Raw genomic sequence first — 23134 nt, forward strand, 5'->3', positions numbered from 1 at the left:
ATTTATAGTATGTTCTACAGTATGTCCACACTTTATCTATATATCTACTCTATTTCTCTCTCCATAAGCCAGACCACTACTTTTAGAGCAGAGTAACTAACATATACACAATGAGTGGGCCTATCAGGTGAAGGAGGAAAGCCGAGTAAACAAATGCATTTGCAAAAATTATTATTATTATTATTATTATTATTATTATTGGGTTTGTGTGTTTTGCCACTAGGGACCACCCTGATGACTTGTAGTTTAGGCAACATAAAGCTGTCTTTTTGCCTTGGTTCCAGATGGGGGGAGTGGCTGCCTCTACTTGGTCGTGCACTCCACCCATTCCACCCAGGTGGTTATTTTTGCCAGTATTGGTTTGATCCTACATGCCCAGACCACAGGCTTATTATATGCTATGAAGAGGCTAAACCATAGTTTAGGGCCCATCCCCCTCATAAGGCCACCTTATCATGGTGGGATGGTTTACACTATTTACAAATGGTATGCAAAGAGCCTGATTATTTTTATGGAGAGTTTCTTTAGCAGTTGGGGGGTGCTTTTAGCGATTTTCATATCTGTATCAGATCTGTATCTTGCCATTAGTGGGGAGCTGTTGCAGACCAAATTTGTCTTTTTGCCTGGGAAAATCAACCTAGTTACAGGCTGCCTTTAAAGAACCAGTTGCTACCATCTTGGTGCCTGATACTACCGAACAGAGGTCTTATGGAGTTCGTGTCTTTCTGCATCAGAGCAGTTTGGCATCATGCGGTAACCTACTATAGTGTTATGGCTGATTGGTTCATATGTGAGTTTTGCTTATATACCAAGACTGTTAGGTGGGAAATCATTGTCACCACATGTGCTCAAAACCATTATAAGTAGGAATTTTAGTGATCCAAATTCCTCATCTGTCAAATTTCTCACCCTATAAAAATCCACTTATTTCTAAAATAGTTTTATTGCTGGAATTGTATGAGTCATACCCTTAGTCATAGTGAAGCTCCTCATCTGTAGGTATAAGCATCTTTTGGGGGGAAAAATGAGAATAGTAAATGCTTTCTTTCGCAGAGAAAAGATTTGCAGAACTAAAATTATTAAGTTCCATTTTCTGCCATCTCCAATGCAAAGTACAATAAAATACCAATAAACAATCATATATAGTCTGTAGTTATTTCAATCGCTCTCCAAACCTGCTATCTGCTACCTGTTATCAATGCCTAATCTAACTTTCAGCTATTTTTTATGAGATGTGAGTGAATTTATAAACATCTTTTCACTTTGCATAAAAATATTATTGTTATAGATAGAACAGAGGTTTTCCAGTGCTGTACTCACTCCCTGCTCCACTGCTGGTCTTCTTTCCACTGATTGGCTATAACAGCCATGTGCCAGTCTGGAGGACTGGAAGTGGGATATATACTACACAAGACAGAAAGACAGAAACAGGCGCACCCACAAAATAATAATATGTAAATCTTAATATCTTTATTATGTATACAAAAAACAGCAAATGGACATACACTTAAAAACACTTAAAAACCCAATCCGGGAAAACCATCACAGGGAATATACGTAATAATGTACGTGTCCCTCTAGCCGCAGCCCCAAAACCAATACCTATCAGGCCCTATATCCTATTGTAAACTGATAAGCTGAAACATCCTGACTTATCACAATAAATCTATCATAAAGTGCACGTGCTCACAAAATTATCAACAACTCATCAATAAAACATACAACAGTAGTAATGTGAGAAATGTAGTTCAAAAAACAAAATATTTCATGTGCATCTCCCCCCAAAGGAAAGTGACCAAGTGCATAACCTATCATATAATGGCAGAAAGTCAGGGTCAACACCATATAAACTGGTAAAATATCACCAAGGGCTCTGAAATGGGGCTCCGGTCTGTAACCCTACGCGTATCGTCACCTCACGTGACTTCGTCAGGGGTAACGGTTTAACATTCAATACATCTTTATATATCCATTTGTCCCCAAAAATAATCTCAATCTAATTGTATACAGGTGTCCATTACCTTGTCCACTGAGGGAGAGCATTCACCGGCCCCCATCATGGCGGAAAGCGGCGTGCGTATCAGCCAGTGCGCATGACCGGAAATGCTTTCCACAACGATATATCCGGAACTTAACCATGCGTTCCATCCGGAATCACATGACCGGAAGTACGTTCAACCTTGATATTACCAGAACTCAATCATGCGCTCCATCCGGAACCACATGACCGCAAATGCGTTCCACCGTTCCACCAAATCACATGACCGCTATGCGGCAAACATATGATCACTTATCACATGATCACTATATGTTCTCCCATTCTCGTAGATACTGCTTTACATAATAAGCAAAAGGCAACATATAAATAACTAATGAATCAATATGAATAAATATGAATAAATAATACTGACCACCTAATAATAACCATACCTTATCCACACCTAATTGAATACGCTCACCAGATCATTATATTACCATGCTAATGGGTAAATGTGCAAAGAATATATGTAAAAATATAAAAGTGCAAAACACTGGTGGATGGATAAACCTTATAAATTATATTGTACACCCTTATACAGCTCATAACATACATACTCTACATACATACTTTACCCACCTTCTATCATATAATAACAAAGATTCTATGTATCTATATCAATGAGAGTGATGAATCATGTAGAGTTCCTGTGCAACATGCCTTACCCTTTATTTCCTAATAGATCATGTGAAATTTCACAATAATCCATGTATCAATACCAATGAGGTTAATGGATCATCTCGAGCTCTCATACAACATTCCTTACCCTCTATTTCAAAAATAGATCATGTGGAATAATACTGTAGTCGAGGTGTATGTCCACATTAGCACTCCACCACCATATACCTACTGCCCATACATACTCAATAGTATTTACATCGTCATGATATCACCCTACCACAGCATCTTAATACCTCTATCCTCATCATGTATCTTATGGGCAGAACACACTACATATTATCATCATGGTAACCCTGTCGTACTCGAACACACAGGCATAGAATATAAACCGTATACATAGTCATAGACCATATAACCGCCAAAAGGAACCAGTGGACATGAATGCTCCCCCTCAATGGACTTGGACACCCATACCTAGAAATGCATATAATTTGTAAACATGATAATCAGACAAACAATCCATATTTTATATACATGATCTTTATATCTTATAACATGATCCTCATATTCCTTGGAAAAATAATTCAAATCCATGATAAATATTCCCCCTTCACACATATCTGGCCCGCATTTATCTCATCAATCCAGAGTCTCTAGTTCCATGCTGATTGCTGTGTCTAATAATGACACCATCTATCCTCTTTCCTTTCTTCTGTAGAGAGGCCCCACAAAGTTCCATCACACACCCCTCTTCATTGTTCGCGGAGATCCTTTGCCACTATACTCAATATATCTAGGGATTTCTGACTCCCCTGTGCATGGATGACTTTCTGAGTATATTGTGGATACACGGGTTCATTCCCCATGGCCGGACACACATAATCTATCCATATCTGTAATATAAGGAGAGAAAAAAAAAAAAAAAAAAAGGAAACAAGAGAAAGAAAAGAGAGAGAGCATATAAATAAAAATACAAAGCAAAAAACATTATCAATACACAACCCACTACAAATATAGTGATCCACCACCAACACAATCCACTGCAAATGACCCCTAAATACAATATCTCATCTCCCAAATGTGTAAATGTGTAATAAAGTGTTAGTCCACATATGGAGTAAACCCTAAATATAATGACTGGTCTCCTGTGTGAGTGAATGTTCATATATTAATCCAGACATCCCAAAATATAATCTGGTGAATATTGTGTTACTCCCAACATGGAGTGAAGCTCCACGTGGAGTGACAACCTAAAAATAATAAATTGTGTTGCAATATGCAATATGGACTCCAAAAGCTACATAGGGATATACGTGGAGGAGAGACGAAAAATGCGTTACTACGGATGGAATCAAAGTGGATATTCAGTTTAAAATCTGTGACCCCCAGAGGCTTGAATGAGGATCTGTTGTTTACAGGTTTTCTGGGTGAGTAAAAATTGGGGGATTTTTCCCTGGCTGTTGACACTGGGAATTTTTAATTTTTTAATTTTTTGTTGTGTGAAATACAAACCCCCCCCTTTCCCCCCCCCCCCCCCCCCCCCCTTCCTTCTTTTTTTTTTTTTTTTTTTTTGACACACATGTATGACACACGGAACATTCACGCATATTGCAACACAATTTATTATTTTTAGGTTGTCACTCCACGTGGAGCTTCACTCCATGTTGGGAGTAACACAATATTTACCAGATTATATTTTGGGATGTCTGGATTAATATATGAACATTCACTCACACAGGAGACCAGTCATTATATTTAGGGTTTACTCCATATGTGGACTAACACTTTATTACACATTTACACATTTGGGAAATGAGATATTGTATTTAGGGGTCATTTGCAGTGGATTGTGTTGGTGGTGGATCACTATATTTGTAGTGGGTTGTGTATTGATAATGTTTTTTGCTTTGTATTTTTATTTATATGCTCTCTCTCTTTTCTTTCTCTTGTTTCCTTTTTTTTTTTTTTTTTTCTCTCCTTATATTACAGATATGGATAGATTATGTGTGTCCGGCCATGGGGAATGAACCCGTGTATCCACAATATACTCAGAAAGTCATCCATGCACAGGGGAGTCAGAAATCCCTAGATATATTGAGTATAGTGGCAAAGGATCTCCGCGAACAATGAAGAGGGGTGTGTGATGGAACTTTGTGGGGCCTCTCTACAGAAGAAAGGAAAGAGGATAGATGGTGTCATTATTAGACACAGCAATCAGCATGGAACTAGAGACTCTGGATTGATGAGATAAATGCGGGCCAGATATGTGTGAAGGGGGAATATTTATCATGGATTTGAATTATTTTTCCAAGGAATATGAGGATCATGTTATAAGATATAAAGATCATGTATATAAAATATGGATTGTTTGTCTGATTATCATGTTTACAAATTATATGCATTTCTAGGTATGGGTGTCCAAGTCCATTGAGGGGGAGCATTCATGTCCACTGGTTCCTTTTGGCGGTTATATGGTCTATGACTATGTATACGGTTTATATTCTATGCCTGTGTGTTCGAGTACGACAGGGTTACCATGATGATAATATGTAGTGTGTTCTGCCCATAAGATACATGATGAGGATAGAGGTATTAAGATGCTGTGGTAGGGTGATATCATGACGATGTAAATACTATTGAGTATGTATGGGCAGTAGGTATATGGTGGTGGAGTGCTAATGTGGACATACACCTCGACTACAGTATTATTCCACATGATCTATTTTTGAAATAGAGGGTAAGGAATGTTGTATGAGAGCTCGAGATGATCCATTAACCTCATTGGTATTGATACATGGATTATTGTGAAATTTCACATGATCTATTAGGAAATAAAGGGTAAGGCATGTTGCACAGGAACTCTACATGGTTCATCACTCTCATTGATATAGATACATAGAATCTTTGTTATTATATGATAGAAGGTGGGTAAAGTATGTATGTAGAGTATGTATGTTATGAGCTGTATAAGGGTGTACAATATAATTTATAAGGTTTATCCATCCACCAGTGTTTTGCACTTTTATATTTTTATATTTTTACATATATTCTTTGCACATTTACCCATTAGCATGGTAATATAATGATCTGGTGAGCGTATTCAATTAGGTGTGGATAAGGTATGGTTATTATTAGGTGGTCAGTATTATTTATTCATATTTATTCATATTGATTCATTAGTTATTTATATGTTGCCTTTTGCTTATTATGTAAAGCAGTATCTACGAGAATGGGAGAACATATAGTGATCATGTGATAAGTGATCATATGTTTGCCGCATAGCGGTCATGTGATTTGGTGGAACGGTGGAACGCATTTGCGGTCATGTGGTTCCGGATGGAGCGCATGATTGAGTTCTGGTAATATCAAGGTTGAACGTACTTCCGGTCATGTGATTCCGGATGGAACGCATGGTTAAGTTCCGGATATATCGTTGTGGAACGCATTTCCGGTCATGCGCACTGGCTGATACGCACGCCGCTTTCCGCCATGATGGGGGCCGGTGAATGCTCTCCCTCAGTGGACAAGGTAATGGACACCTGTATACAATTAGATTGAGATTATTTTTGGGGACAAATGGATATATAAAGATGTATTGAATGTTAAACCGTTACCCCTGACGAAGTCACGTGAGGTGACGATACGCGTAGGGTTACAGACCGGAGCCCCATTTCAGAGCCCTTGGTGATATTTTACCAGTTTATATGGTGTTGACCCTGACTTTCTGCCATTATATGATAGGTTATGCACTTGGTCACTTTCCTTTGGGGGGAGATGCACATGAAATATTTTGTTTTTTGAACTACATTTCTCACATTACTACTGTTGTATGTTTTATTGATGAGTTGTTGATACTTTTGTGAGCACGTGCACTTTATGATAGATTTATTGTGATAAGTCAGGATGTTTCAGCTTATCAGTTTACAATAGGATATAGGGCCTGATAGGTATTGGTTTTGGGGCTGCGGCTAGAGGGACACGTACATTATTACGTATATTCCCTGTGATGGTTTTCCCGGATTGGGTTTTTAAGTGTTTTTAAGTGTATGTCCATTTGCTGTTTTTTGTATACATAATAAAGATATTAAGATTTACATATTATTATTTTGTGGGTGCGCCCGTTTCTGTCTTTCTGTCTTGTGTAGTATATGTTCTGGTATAAGGACATTGGCAGCATTCCCCTTATAAATTTGTAGTAGCTCCCACCATCTCTGTTCGTTTATTGTATGGACTGGAAGTGGGATATCATGGAGTTAAGAAAGAGCCATTATCAGTTTTACGTATGCTGAAAATATATATTCTCTGATATTCTCTAAGAAACTTTTTTAGAATCTACCACAATCTCAGAAGAAGAAAAAAAAAACAGTAACAAAACCAGCCTATTTTTTATTTGAAAACTGTTCCTGCACTCAAGTAGTGTACCTGCATACCCCTAAGGCTAAAGGTCGTTTTGGCAAATAAACACCTGGGGGGGATTTATCAAACTGGTGTAAAGTAGAATTGTCTTAGTTGCCCAAGGCAATCAATTTTCATTTTTCAAAGAATCTGTGAGGAATGTAAAGGGGAATCTGATTGGTTGCTAGAGGCAACTAAGCCAGTTCTACTTTACACCAGTTTGATAAATCTCCCCCTTGGTGTAATGGCTAGTGTTAAAAGACCACAATCAGCCGACATGAACGACGTTGGGTAATCATTGTGTTTCAACACATTGAAAGCAAACAATGCCAATAGCAGTACCCTACTAAACCCGACTGACCTTATAGTATTTAGGAAACATATGGCCATCTAGAAGGCCATCTAGTCTTTTATCAGGAGCAAAGGAAAGCTGGGTACTTTTATTTAGGAGATAAAGTAGGAGATAAAGTCTGCTTGTTGTCAAATCTTTTTTATGTGTAAATGTTTGTATATTTTATTACTTTTACATAAAAAGTATAGCAGCATAATGATTCCAGCTTACTAATCAAACCAAGGACAGAAAGGACTCTGTTACCTTACCACAGAGGAACCACTTAAGAGCTGGCTGTAAATTTAGCATCTATAATTTTTTATGATTGCAATGCATCTCGAAGAAAGAATAATAATAATAATAATAATAATAATAATAATAATAATAATAATAATAATAATAAAATTACTATATTGTCAGCAAGAAGCAAAAGTCAGATGGCAGCAACACTAAAGGATCAGACTGTTAGTTGGGGTTGTTTCTAGTTTCTAGTGTGCAACCATAGAGACACATAGGACTGCATGGGAGTTGTATACACAAAATACTTTTTTCTTTTTGCCTTGTTTGTTTTTATTTGAGTGGCATCAAAAAGATTAAAAATGGCTACAAATATATAGACAGCATATGACTGGTAATGTTAAAAGTTGTAACAGTTTTTTTTTTCTATGGCCATCTATTTGGCAAGGAAAAGGTTAACTTCGATTGGACCTTGTCAGAAAAAAAAGTATTAAAAATCAATGACAGGGTCCGTTCTTTTATATGGAAAGAAAAGAAACAATACAAGAGTGAAAGTGTTATTTGCTTCTGTACAGAAACAGGTATTTCCACAGGATAGTCTTAATCATGGATTAGACTGACAGACAGAATTCACAATCACGCTGTTGCCTTCTCAGTGGCAATCCCACATAACTCCTGGTTTCATCTAACAAGACATGAGGCGGTACATTGTTAAAAGAGCTTACCCCACTGGGCAATAGCTTTTAACAACAGTAAGCTTGTGAGAAAATCTGCAGTTACATGCAATCCCCTGACTGTTGGTGTGATCCCATACACAGCTGGTAGTGAACAATTCGTTTTTGTTGACGGCACCAGAATACAAGAAAAATTGCATATTTATATAAGTACAGCACTGAAAGAAACATTATTTTGTATTCAGTGCTGAGCAACCTAGATATAAACTAAAGGTACAAATTATATGTTTATTAAAACGTATTTTTCAGCACTGACGTCATGTCTCTAGGTGTAAATCATCATACTGTAAATCAAGTGCAAGAGGAAGCTACACCTTCCCCATGCCTGACTGCCACCCACCACCCCCCCATCGGGCGAGTGGGGCTTGTGTCTGGCCTATGCCAAGGAAAAGCTACAAAACTGAGCCGTTTCTGTGACTCCTTAATGCCACCAGGACAGACTCATAATCTAAGCATATAGGGTCATTCTGGTATCAAAGACACAGCACATACAGAGAGGCATGTGGTAATGAATGAAATATCATAAGGCTCTATTGTTTTTGTTTGTTTTTTGTTTGTTTGTTTAACAGAGAGATATACTTTCAGAACATGCACAGAAACCAAAAAGCCATACTACATAATTGATGCACAAGCCTGGAGAACAAGAACAAGAGATTTTTGGCAGCCATCACCTCAGCTTGATGTGTTTCTGGGGTGGCGGGGCCCTGGCCCTGGGGGCTTGGTCCTGTGACATTGGGGCTGCTGGACCCCCTCCCCCCATGGGCTTTAGCTTTTCGATGGTGGTCACCGTGCCATGAGTAGGAACTCATGTATATCAGAAGACCTGCACATGGTACATGAGGCAATATGGTTTGATCAAATGACATACTAACTTATTATGTTGGTTTTTAATGTAGTTTTAGTATCAAACATGTGTGAGATGTGCAGCCATTTTCTTGTTCTCCAGGCTTGTGCATACTACATAGTAGAATTACAGGCACTGACTAGCAGTGGCATCAGTTCTATAATTTAATGTTCCTTACACAACCATTGTTTCTGCTTAAAAAAAAGGAAATATCATGAGAAAGACGTTAAAATGAGCAGAAACATTGCATCCAAGCCCAGTTCAAAATCTGTAACATAGACCCCCATCTACAATGTCCCAGGGCTAATAGTAACATCACATTGTGGCAGAGAGGCCACTGGGCACCTTCCAGCAGCAGAGTTGTTGACTACTTCTTGAATTCTGTATAGATAAGAATGACTGAGGAGTATATATGAGATTGACATGATGCAGCAGATATACAAAATAAATCAGAGTGACATAGCAATGGTGGCAATAGAGTACAAAAAGTTGTTAACCTGAAGAGAACACAATCCAAAAGATCATATTATGTTGAACTTGGGACATATGTGCTATAAGTATTGACATCTGAATAATGCTCATGAGAGCTGAACACCTCATACATAACTTTCAAAGCAACAGCCTAGGGGCTTCCCACTATGGTCACCTATTGATTATATTGGGTCAGCAGGGCAGGGCAATCTCCTAGCTTATCACTTTGCTCTCTTGACCTATCAGCATCAATATAAGCTTATGACATTGCTAATTGACCAAGATCAATGTGGCAAACAATTGCTCACACTTCATTACACCCTGTGTACTTAGTCTATAGCTGGGAACAGGTTGTAATCTCTAAACCACCATTCAGCATCTACTTTATTTATTATCTTATTATTGGTGCAAAGTTTCTTTATTTTTTGTGGTTATACTTTATGAAACATGAATATCCATGCTCTTCCATGGTAACGGACCTCAAAGTCTCTTACACTGCTGCAAGTCACATGTGGTGTGTTGCCAAAAAGTAGGGGACACATGAACGGGAGTATGACTGCAGGATCAGACCACAAAGAGATTGTTTGTAGTCTGTTACCTACCCAATAGCTCCATGTTTCCACTTACTGGTTTTAAAGGGAGCCTATCACATTAAAAATACAGCCTACAGACATCATGTTATAGAGCAGGAGGAGTTGAGCAGATTAATACCTCCATTTATTCATGTAAACTTCTTGGTGGTCAAGTGGGTGGTCCTACTCAGCTACTGATAGCTACTTGTGTATAATTGTGCATTTAGACATTGCTGTCAGTCACTGAGTAGGACCGCCTACTTGATTGTTTAGCCAAGAAAGTACCAAAGATAGATAGATAGATCGATAGATAGATAGATAGATAGATAGATAGATAGATAGATAGATTCAGTTACTACTGCTTTGTAACATTCTGTCTACAGATTAAACTGCATTTTTAACATGACTGGTTCCCTTTAACTGCATGTACTTGTAAAATATAGATACATTTATTAATATTTAATGCCCAATACCCATTTACTTTTATACCTATCTCCTAGCAAAGTCATGATTGCTGTTAGAATAAGGTAATACAAGAGAAAGCAAGGCTGGACTGTACTAAAATGGAGAATATCATCACAATTACAGAGTCTTTGAGTTACTGCAAGCACTAAAATATCTGATAATAAAAGGTCACAGAGAGGATAGTGTGCATGTCCTTCTTGATGGCAATTATTCATGGGATGTAAGACAGACATTTACTTCATCTTCATTAGGATCGTGACACTATAAAAGCTTTCCAACTTTTCTCATATATACACTGACTGTTATTTTAACATCTTACTACACTGAGGCCCTGAACATGTTTAAACGGAACTATGAGCAGGTTAGACAAATCTAACCTACTGATAGCTTCCTACTGTGCACGGCACGCTAAGGGTGAAGCTATCCCCGTGCAGTTTTAATGTAATCCTGTGTCTGGTAGGGCTATTTGGAACACTGCGCTCTGGGGGCACGACGTGCTCCAAATCGCCTTACCCGACACAGGTTTACATTAAAACTGCACAAGAGCAGCACTGAGGATAAAGGTAAGAGACATACCTTCATCCTCAGGGCCACATGTGCAATAAGAGGCTATTAGCAAATTAGATTCGTCTAACCTGCTGAAAGTTTTCCCTTTAAATACTTAGATGGTAGACAGTATGTAAACAGTGTTGTAAAGACTGGAACAGAAACCTTCTTGCTGGTGTGTTGTTATGGATGAAAATTTGCTTCTATAGCATATACGTTAGAATAATATCCCAGGAAGGGTAGGACAACATATACACCCACCTACAGAGCTCATTATTCCTTAGTAGTTCTGTAACTAACTGGAGTAATGGAGCATAGCCTACTGTCAAGAAAATTCTACAAAACAGGTGCTATATTCATCAAAGCAAGACCGCTTCAAAGAAAATATTAGAATACTCTTTCAATAAAAGGAAGATACAGTGTAAGGCCTTCTAAATGAATGAATAAAGCCCATTACCGCCTGCATAACTATTTTCTACAATCCAAAGAAAATGCTTTGCCTCCTGCTGTTGTCTTCTAATCAATGACGTCAGTGACGTCTTGTAACTGTGAGGTTGTTGCCTACATGTAAGAGACACTTCTTGTATCTACAACGAGATGGATCATGACGGTGCCACTCAATTGTAATATTACTGTGAAAAGCAGGGGACGGTTGTAGTATATCAATGCTGACTCCTACATGGTAAGAGCTCAGCTTCATTGTCCTTGCCAGATCAGGCCTCAGTGGTGGCCTAGTAGAGGACAATGGGGACTCTCTAGAGCAAAATAAAAGCATAACCTCTCTATTGCATCCATTTGATGTTGTAATTGAATGTAGTAATTATGGGGGATAGATTTAAAACATATAGAGATGACTTTGTACAGCTACAAGTTTGGATTGTGCTGTCCTATTTTCATTAGCAGGATGGGAAAAAAGTGTTTTTATTGTCATGAAAGTCTGTAAAATGCAAATCTCTATTATCAACATAGCCAACCATAGGTTCCATGAAGTAGGACGGTGCCCAAATACCTCCAATAGTATTTGATAATGTTCAATCGGCTGACAGCTTTCACTCCTGATCTTGCCATGACAGAAGCCAGACAGCTCTGGGGTGAGACTTTCCTCAGACACAAAGGGGAACATTTATTAAAACGGCTGTATGGTCTTATATTAGGCCCTGTTCCTTAATTCCCCCACCAGATTTACTAAGAGAAACATGTCTCTTAGTAAATCTAGCCTCACTTGTGCCTGCCCTACAGCGGGGGCAGTAATCTACACCTGCTCTGCACCCACCTGTGAGCAGGTGTAAATTACATTAATTAGGTGGGGGGATGAGGCCATGCCCCCTCCCTGCCTTGCTGCACCCCCTGCCTGCCCATCGTGCGAGCGGGGGATACGGCAGCCTTTATTTGGGGTGAAAAAATGCCACAGTGAAAGGGGGAGCGGTTGCAGAGGGGGTTAGATTTTCTGGCATGTTCCTATTTTTAGGTAAATTTCTATAAATGTTTTTATCTCTGCCATTTTATCCCCTGCGTTTTTAAATAAGTCATGTGGTTCATACCCTTGTGATTCGACAAATTCTGTGTACCAACTGGTGAGGAAAATGGCAGAAAAAAAAACATGAATATAGTTTAGCCATCTTTTGTCCAAAGTGTATGGGGTCCTATGAACTGTATATTATAGTGTTCACCCCTGACTCTTTCTATGTCAGAATGGAATGAGTCATGAATATTTCTGTTAGATTCCATATAAAACATTAGATGTGCTTGTGTTTGGGATTGAAGCCATTACAATTACAGTATAGGCCATAAACCTCTATCGGTGCTGTACAACTCTGAGCTTGTATACAGCACAATATGATTGTTTTCAAGGAAACCCGGTTCTTTTTGATTGCAGTTATTCTGATTGATTTAACATACGAACATTCAGCAATTACAGTTTACTCTAATTTCAAAGGAGCCAAGAGGAGTTTACAGGGTTCATCCATAGTTTTAGCAGTACCCTCCTGCCCCATTTCTGTTTCCCAACAAACAGCTGAATACAAGTATAGTTTCTTTTCTGATGCTACTTCCAGCCCAGCTCTTCTACACAAATGCATAAAACCTTGCTCTAAAATAACATATGTTTATTATATAAATGTCTACATAGCAATTGCCTTAAGGTAGAAATATGCTAAAGGTATCCTGCTTTTCAACTCCCATTATATAACACCAACATCTGTGCTGATTTTTAAATGAACACATATGGGGTACCTAAGCATACAACTGAGTATATCATTCAGAGCAGTACATCCACTACAGTAAAAGCCATTGTCTGCAGGCTTTATTCTTTGTTCATGTTATCACCTGCAACCATGGCTTCACAATCTAATCTCCATACACTGCTTTTGAGTCCTCCGCACAGCATTATGGCTAAGGATGAGTAAGCATGTTCCCCTGTTCAGAGCATTATAGAATTGCCCTGTAGTAGTAATATTTCTATTACTCAATTTGCCTGGCTCCAGAGAATCCCTTAGGCTCCATACCTCACACTAGCTAGCTTCAAACAGATTGCAGCTTAGAAAATTCACATCTCCACTACACAAAGTGCTTTCCAATCTGTGGATCTCTATTAGGACGTTACAACTCCCAGCAATCCCTGACAGCTGAAGTCACATTAACAGGTCTCCCTAACAAGTCACAAATTATGTAGCATACATAATACTTATATATGGGAATCTGGAAGTGCGGAACAACAGGTACCTGTAGGCTTGATAGAAATTTGGAAGTAAAATATGTTGGATGTAATCCCCTACAGAGGTACACAGGTGTTCCAAAATATTCTAAAGATTAGCTTAACTTTGGAAATGTGGCAGTATAACTTTAGGTCACGTTCAGACGCTGTATAACAGCGGCTGTCTGTGACATGGCAGAACGACCTGTGACATGGCCATGTCGGAGAACAGCCGCTGTCTGTGAAGTTCACCCCAGCCAGTACTGTAGTACCAGCCGAATGAACATCATTTTTTTTTTTTTTTACTGGAATGGAGGCACATACATGTGTGCCCACATTCCAATTAACCATGGCAGACAATGGAAACTATGGCCAGAGCCATACATTGTCTGCACAGTAAATTTCATCCAGCCGCTATTTAATGAATAGCCACCTCACAGAATTGACATTTCAATTTTCTGTGTGGCCGCATGGAATCCCGGAGTGTATACAGTCTGTATACAAAGTGTGTATGTAACGGCGGTTGTTTAATTAAAAAAAAAAATTATATATATATATATATATATATATATATATATATATATATATATATATATATATATATATCAGTGTGTGAATGAGGCCTAAAATTTTATTTTTACAACACAATTCATGTTCCAAACTGCTGACACTGTTACACAGCTTTTGGTTCAAGAAAACACATAGGGGTAGATTTATTAAACTGGTGTAAAGTAGAATTGTCTTAGTTGCCTCTAGCAACCAATCAGATTCAACTTTTCATTCCTCACAGAGTCTTTGAAAAATGAAAGGTAGAATCTGATTGGTTGCTAGGGGCAACTAAGACAATTCTTCTTTACACCAGTCTGATAAATCTCCCCCATAGTACCTCCAGAATGTAGGCCCAGATGCTTCTCCAAGCTGCTGATCTTCTGAGGACTGTAGCACCTCCTCCCATCCCATCCCTGGCCCTGATTGGAGCTCAGCTTGCAGCTGACTGTCAATCATACAGGGTCAGGAATGGGACAGGAGAGAGGAGGTATTTTAGCCTGCAGCAGATCAGGAGCTTGGGGAAGCCTGACACTTTCACTGGAGATTTAAAGCATTTCTCTATGTTCTGGTAGAAAAGATACCGTATATGAAAGGTACCATGTGTCTCCATGGCCTAGCAGCTATTTAACTTAGAACGTGAATTGCAGAAAGAGAATATAGATTATTTTGGTGGCTACATAATCTGGTTTTAAAACATTGTATCACGTGGCCGAAGTTACTGTGCACACATTTGGGTTTATAAGGAATGCCAATGCCCTGTAGGGAATCATGACCTGACAATAAAGAACCATACCATTAATGTAGAAAAAGACATCCCTATGTTTGTCATGACAAGTAAAATCTAACAGCTATATTCCAAGGTCTTTTTATGCAACAACAAAAAAGACAAAATTGTTTTTAATTACGATCAATATTTTTGACCGTCATCATTAAACAACAGCATGTTATGCATTAACTATATTTAAAGTTCCCTAGAAGACAACGATATAACAAGGAATAATGGACCGCTATGGCTCTCCAGATTAGCAAAGCTGTATATTTGGACCGTGTATGGAAGAACTATAGGAACTGGCAGATAGTCCCCTCTGGCACCAGCTTTCTCAGAGAAAATGGTATAGGAAGGATTCTGAGACAGCGAACACATTTGGATTCCTGTAGTAAACACCTGTAGGAATCTGGCAGCCCCATGCAGATAGATTATTCATGGATCTATGGAAAATCTGCTGACATTAATATAGTCAATGGGTGGCCTGACATGTTAAATAAATTAACATAATAGACATATTTTTGGCTGAAAAGCTAAAAGCTGTGAGCAGACATAAGCTGAGTGTAAATGCATCATTCAACACTGTTTGTTTGTCTGTACTAACCTCCTATACAATATATTGCATAGCGCAATGTAAAGTGTGACCAAAGGGCAGCATGAAGGCAATGGTAATATTCATGTACATCCCATGGTGTCACAGTCACATCATTTACAAGTCAGAGAGAGACAGTTGTTATAAGGCAGCATAACCTGGGGAAAATGTATTCACATATAAATGACAGAAGTATACCCAGATGTTACAGAGTGAGTAGCATAGAGGAGGTTATGTATTATGATGGGACAGGGTGTACAATACTTGAACATGTGACTAAATTCTATTTAATTGGTGAAGAGCAAAAGAAATAGTAAAGTTCAGGCCTAACCCTCATAAAGATCTCTAAAAGCATTCATCAATTCAGCCCCTTCCAAAGAAAACAGTTTACATGTCCTTCTGAAATGGTGTATTTCTGATAGATAGTGAAAGGAGGAGGTAAAAGCAGCCTGCCTGTAAGTATCCCCAGGCTAACAGCAGTGCCATCCTAACTGCAGTATTTGAAGAAGTGACCTTGAACCAAATCTACTTTCTACCTTTGGAGCAGAAAGAGCTTGGCAAGCACTTCTGACTGCTCCTATGTGAAACAATGAGGGATCCTCCAATGATTTATCATTTTCTATTCGCTCAATGCCTAAGTTTCCAATAACAACCTACGAAAAAGGAATAATCAATGCTACAGTCTTGGTAATTCATTAATGCAATCCTGCACTAAAAGTGCCACAGCAACACAAACCAGGAGGGCCCAGGATCCCTCAGTGTTGTCAACCCCAGTTAACCCTTCAGAGGCTGACAATAAATAACTGACAAGTGATTGGTACTGGAGCAGAGACAATAAATCAGAACGTAGGAGAGTGCAGGATCATCAGTTTCAAACTCTCTTTTCTGGTAACACAGCGCCCACTAGCGGCAGAAGGAAAGTTTCCAGCAGCTCTCATTGAAAGAAAGTGCAAACACAATCCCTCCTTTGTGACACACACTGCCATTCTGCTTCTAGGACATTCTGCTTCTTTAAGCTTTATTCTGCAGCTGTGAATTCCCCAGGAAGGTGAAATGATGTCACATACACATAAACCGCTTCATCTATACAAGCAAGGCTATACATCTACAGCCAATGGGTTTGATACTATTACACAACCTTTGGTGGAGTTAACTTCATAATAGCCACTACATATACAGCCTTTCATGTGTCAGTACAGAATAGAGGCTTACCTTCCTGAACAGCTTGGAAGGGGTTGTTGGGCTCTATAATCTTGATAGTGTGTCCAATTTTTTCACTTTGCAGAATGTCGTCATTGAGATTCAGATCTGACACAGCCAGCTGAAAGATTTCATTGTCCTTTGCGGCATTTTCTTCAAATATTGCACCTGTTGTGGAAAGATCCATCAGGAGTCCACATCACTACATGACATATCTGCAACGTATATACTGTGGTGGGGGGGAGGGGGGGGGGGGGGGCTGCTGCTGCTGGCCTTCTCCTATGTGGCCAGATGATGCAATAGGGAGATGGGTCTTCTCTATCATTGCTGTAGCTGTCCTATAAAGAACCAGTCGTATCAATGGTTTCTGAAGCCATTGACATAGAATCACAAGCTTTCTCTGCACTATACAATACATTCATTGCTGCAATCTTTCATCTAAAATGTACTGCATCCATGGGAAGTAGAACCACATCTGGGGAACTCGACCTCTATCCCCTCTTCCCCTTCCTTAGTATTATATAATCATTGGAGGTGCTGCCAGGATTCTTAATGCAAACAGCCTTAGAATCTAAATGATGATAAAGGAAATGTTGTTTTCTGTATTCTCTAATAGGGCTATTCATCCACATGTGTGTGCTGTGCAGTCCATTTCTCTTTCTATCTTAATGCTTTGTTAATGCCTCCATGGGGAGTGAGATTTTATTGAAGTGTGGCCTCGGTTCTGCCATTTAGAAAGCATAGCTTATTTATTCTATGTGTAAATCATGCACAGTAGATGGGAAGGAGGCATGGAGACAAGAAGAGATGATGGAGTAGCTAGTAATAGGTGGACACCTGGCCACCAGCGAGCAGGCACAATGACAGCCCAGATCTGGATGCCAACTATATAGTTAAGCTGTCAATGCCTGCTCAAAGCCCTGTGGATCTGATCAGTGAAGACAAATGTGCAGGGCAAGGCAAGCAACTGTGCACACTGCTATTACAAGAGGTCAGAAAGCGTAGAGAATATTGCAGGGGGCCTCCTTGGTGAACAAGACCCTTGGGTAGAAGTAATAGGATGTCTTATCACTTACTCCAGCTGTGCAGATATGTTACAATGGGATCAAATAAGTACAACAAGTGGTCAGAAAACTGAATGCATCGCTGGGGGTCTTCTTGGTGAACAGGATCTTTGTGGAAAAATATTAGGAACTCTAATAAGTAATATTACACTGGGATCTCTGCAGCAAAACCACTGTGCACAAGTATTACAAGGGGTCAGCATGCTGAATGCATTGCTGGGGGTCTCCTTGGTGAACAAGATCCTTGTGTAAAAATATTAGGAACTCTAATAAGTAATATTACACTGGGATCCCTCCAGCGAAACTACTGTGCACAAGTATTACAAGGGGTCAGAATGCTGAGTACATTGCTGGGGGTCTCCTTGGCCAAGAAGGAGCTTATGCAGTAAAAGTATTAGGTCTGATCACTTACTATAGCTGTGCGGTAGTATTATACAGTGCAATTGTGCACAAGTATTACAAGGGGTCAGAATGCTGAGTGCATTGCTGGGGGTCTCCTTGGCCAAGAAGGAGCTTATGCAGTAAAATGATCAGGTCTGATCACTTACTATAGCAGTGCAGTAGTATTATACAGTGCAACTGTGCACTAGTATTACAAGGGGTCAGAATGCTAAGTGCATTGCTGGGGGTCCTCTTGCTACAAGATGTAGTGATATTAGGAGGTCTTATCACTTATTACCGCTGTGTAGTAATATTACACTGGGATCTCTCTGCAACCACTGCACTAATGTTACAAAGACTTTGTCCTCAGTGCAGGCAACTATGCAGTAGTATTACATGTGGGTCCTATCCCTGCCAACAGCTGTGCAGTAATATAAATGGGGGGTCATATCAATGGGAGCTGTGGATACTGTACAGGGCATAGTGTAATATCAGCAGGCTGGGGATACTGTACAGGGCATAGTGTAATATCAGCAGGCTGAGGATACTGTACAGGGCATAGTGTAATATTAGCAGGCTGGGGATACTGTACAGGGCATAGTGTAATATCAGCAGGCTGGGGATACTGTACAGAGCATAGTGTAATATCAGCAGTCTGTGGATACTATACAGGGCACAGTGTAATATCAGCAGGCTGAGGATACTGTACAGGGCATAGTATAATATCAGCAGGCTGTGGATATTGTACAGGGCATAGTGTAATATCAGCAGTCTGTGGATACTATACAGGGCACAGTGTAATATCAGCAGGCTGTCGATACTATACAGGGCACAGTGTAATATCAGCAGGCTGTGGATATTGTACAGGGCATAGTGTAATATCAGCATGCTGTGGGTACTATACAGGGCACAGTGTAATATCAGCAGGCTGTGGGTACTATACAGGGCACAGTGTAATATCAGCAGGCTGTCGATACTATACAGGGCACAGTGTAATATCAGCAGGCTGAGGATACTGTACAGGGCATAGTGTAATATCAGCAGGCTGAGGATATTGTACAGAGCATAGTGTAATATCAGCAGGCTGTGGGTACTGTACAGGGCACAGTGTAATATCAGCAGTCTGTGGATACTATACAGGGCACAGTGTAATATCAGCTGGCTGTGGGTACTATACAGGGCACAGTGTAATATCAGCTGGCTGTGGATATTGTACAGGGCATAGTGTAATATCAGCTGGCTGAGGATACTGTACAGGGCATAGTGTAATATCAGCAGTCTGTGGATACTATACAGGGCACAGTGTAATATCAGCAGGCTGAGGATACTGTACAGGGCATAGTGTAATATCAGCAGTCTGGGGATACTATACAGGGCACAGTGTAATATCAGCAGGCTGAGGATACTGTACAGGGCATAGTGTAATATCAGCAGTCTGTGGATACTATACAGGGCACAGTGTAATATCAGCAGGCTGAGGATACTGTACAGGGCATAGTGTAATATCAGCAGTCTGTGGATACTGTACAGGGCATAGTGTAATATCAGCTGGCAAACTTAGCTATCACTGCCTGAGCTGGAGGTAAGTCAGAAGAGGTAGGTAACACAGTGACTGCAATATTCCTATTCCTGGACAGGAGATCAGCCTTAGCTCCTTTATATGAGGAGGAGTACAGCCTTTAAAGTTCATCCAATCTTATTTAATAGATCCGCAATGCTGTGTGCCTGGACAAGCTCCCCACATCCACTCGTGGTTTCAGCATGGTCACTAATCCCTGGCACTAGGATGACCTGACCCCCATCCACCATCAGCCCCTTTAGCCACCCCCTGGGCAGATCACTTGCCCTTCTGTTTTGCTTTCAGTCTTTGTAGATTAGGTATGCCATCTGCTGTATGTGGCATCAGTATTACCTTGTTACACTCACTGTGCCAGGCGTCTGGCTCTCAGCTGCCATATCTCTCTGCATCTTAGACGTGCCTGGTCAGATATAATCTGCATTAGTCTCTGTATCTTTCCTATCATCCTGCAGTTCCATTGCCTGTCTCTCATCCATAGATAGCCAGCAACACACATGCAGCCTTACACCCCCCCCCCCCCCCCCTTCTTCTATTCAATCCCAGATAACCACATCTGCTAGGAAGCTGCACAGTGGATCCTTATTATTTCATCCACACTTTACACCCCCTATCTTAGGTATGAAAGTTACCTCCTATCCCAGCACCCAGACCTACGTGCAGCCCTTGTCACTTATAGAGTAAGGATTCCAGCAGCCTGGAGCTCTTTCCCATTATTGACTGCAGTCATGTTATAAAGGCAATATATGTGCAGGTAATATATGCAGGTGATGTGTGCAGGTAATATATGCAGGTAATGTTGCAGGTAATATATGCAGGTAATGTGTGCAGGTAATATATGCAGGTAATGTGTGCAGGTAATATGTGCAGGTAATATATGCAGGTAATGTGTGTAGTTAATATGTGTAGTTAATATGTGCAGGTAATATGTGCAGATAATATGTGCAGGTAGTGTGTGCAGGTAATATGTGTAGTTAATATGTGCAGGTAATATGTGCAGGTAATATGTGCAGTTAGTGTGTGCAGGTAATATGTGTAGTTAATATGTGCAGGTAATATGTGCAGGTAGTGTGTGCAGGTAATATGTGCAGGTAATATGTGCAGGTAATATGTGCAGGTAATATGTGCAGGTAGTGTGTGCAGGTAATAGCTCTCTGGCCTCTTCTCCCCAAACTTGCATCTGACTTGTGCTGTCCATGGTGCTGGCAGACAATACAATATATACTGTATATACATAAAGGAGGACATCAGCAAACAAGTTTGCAATGATCTCAACGTCAAATCCTATTAAAGTACCATGCAGACAATGCTATCTTGTTCAACCTCTTCCAAGCACATAGGTGCCCATCACACAATGCGATCAATAGGATTAACCCTTAAACTCACAGCACACACAAGTTTTCCCAGCTAGGTTGTTGCAGCATATCTCAGTAGGAGTTGGTTGCAGCCCTCTGGTGATTTTAGGATGACAGGTCTCTACCCCATCCCAGTGATCCTCATCCTCATCATCCTCATCACCACCATCATCATCATCATCATTATTAGTAACACACAAGCCGGGTCCCTTCTTACCAATGTGGATGATGGAGTCCGCCCGTACTGAAAAACACTGAAATATCCAGGGGAGAAAGCAGAGCATCAACACTTCCATTTCCAGCCTTTCAAACAGCACATCAGCTCGGATTTGTTGGAGGTTCAGAGACAAGAATGATGACAAATGCTCTCCAGATCCTGGGAAACCAGAAGGGACACAAAGCAGGGTAGATCCTGGCAGGATTTATAGTGCAATATACACAATCTATCTTCTAATGCTTAGACAGGGAAAAGCATAGACTTGCAGCTCTCTCCAACACTCTATGTGTGTCTGAGACCCAACAAACAGCAAACTGCGGAGGACCCCCCCCCCCCCCCCTCCTTCTCTCCTACCACGTGATTGCAGAGACTCACCACTCAATATAGTCTGAGCGATGGAGAGATGAGCTCAGATGGGGAACACTGGAGCATCTTAGTCCAAAGAGAGAGGCAGGAGGCAGCTAGAGGGCTGATCGCCTGCCCAAAGCCTGGACACTGGGTGGGGAGATCAGGGGGGCTGCTCACACAAGACCCAAAGAACCAGATGAATGTATGCTGGAGAAGCTGCACACACAGGAGCACACTATAGCATTGCATAAATACAGATCAGAGCTAGCTGCAGGGTCACTGACCACAAGACTCAGAAACCTCATCCGACTGGACTACAATAACTGCTGGCACCGCTGGATTGTTAGACAGGGAAGTGCTGCAACAGTTTGGAGTCTGATGGGTCAATGGGAAAGACTGGAGAGAGAAAAGCTTGCCATAGAACTTATGGATTGCTCCATCCTAATGCATTGCACAAGATATCAGTGCTATTAGGGGTCTCCAGGACTTATCAGCTGGAGCTGCCTTCATGTAACCCTATGAGAACCTACACGACTAAGAATCGCATCGCGGATCGCAGCTCCTGCCAGCAAAGTCTATGGAGCAGACAATGAAGTCGAGTGTAAGGACTTGGGATCAGATCTGCGATCTGTGATCTGTTTCCTGGAAGTGCATAGTGTCTGGCTGCCTGAAAGATTTCCACTTAATGTAAAGAACTTTTCCTTCCCAGCTGGATTCTTGATGCGGCTCTGTATTGTATACTGTATATAGTATATAGTAAGTGGCAGATCCCCGGGGGAGGCCCAGCTATGATCTCTCTCCTCAGGAAAATCACACCAGGCAGCCTCTGCTTCGGGAGAGCCACTGTGGACAGGAAGAAGATCTACCTGCTGCAGATCACTTCTCTGCCCACCACCTACACCTGCATCCTCTGGTTCCATAACTACAGCTCTCCAGCAGTCACAGAGGAAGGACTCTACAAGCTGGCCACTATTTCCTGCTGCAGACATGGCTGAGCTAGAAGTGCTGGAGAGACCCCCCATATTGCCAGGCACCATCCTGCCCACCCCTGCCTGTATAGAGGACGATCACCCATAGCCGGACATTGGCTGCATCTGCTAATGCTGTAACTATGACATCATGGTGCAATGTTCATTCAAT

The 23134-nt window shown here is 40.5% G+C and overlaps 1 protein-coding gene across 1 annotated transcript in view; it reads right to left on the minus strand.

The window, feature by feature from the left end:
• Positions 1-21725, minus strand: part of GRID1 (glutamate ionotropic receptor delta type subunit 1) — a 907710-nt gene extending 885985 nt beyond the window's left edge. The window contains exons 1-2 of the mRNA XM_069979187.1: positions 21647-21725; positions 17066-17221 (exon numbers count right to left, since the gene is read on the minus strand). Coding sequence (XP_069835288.1) covers positions 17066-17221; positions 21647-21725 — 235 coding nt within the window. The remainder of the gene's footprint in view (positions 1-17065; positions 17222-21646) is intronic.
• Between the last annotated feature and the right edge of the window lie 1409 nt (positions 21726-23134).

The sequence above is a fragment of the Dendropsophus ebraccatus genome, chromosome 8, assembly GCF_027789765.1.
Source record: "Dendropsophus ebraccatus isolate aDenEbr1 chromosome 8, aDenEbr1.pat, whole genome shotgun sequence".
In the NCBI taxonomy this organism is placed as follows: Eukaryota; Metazoa; Chordata; class Amphibia; order Anura; family Hylidae; genus Dendropsophus; species Dendropsophus ebraccatus.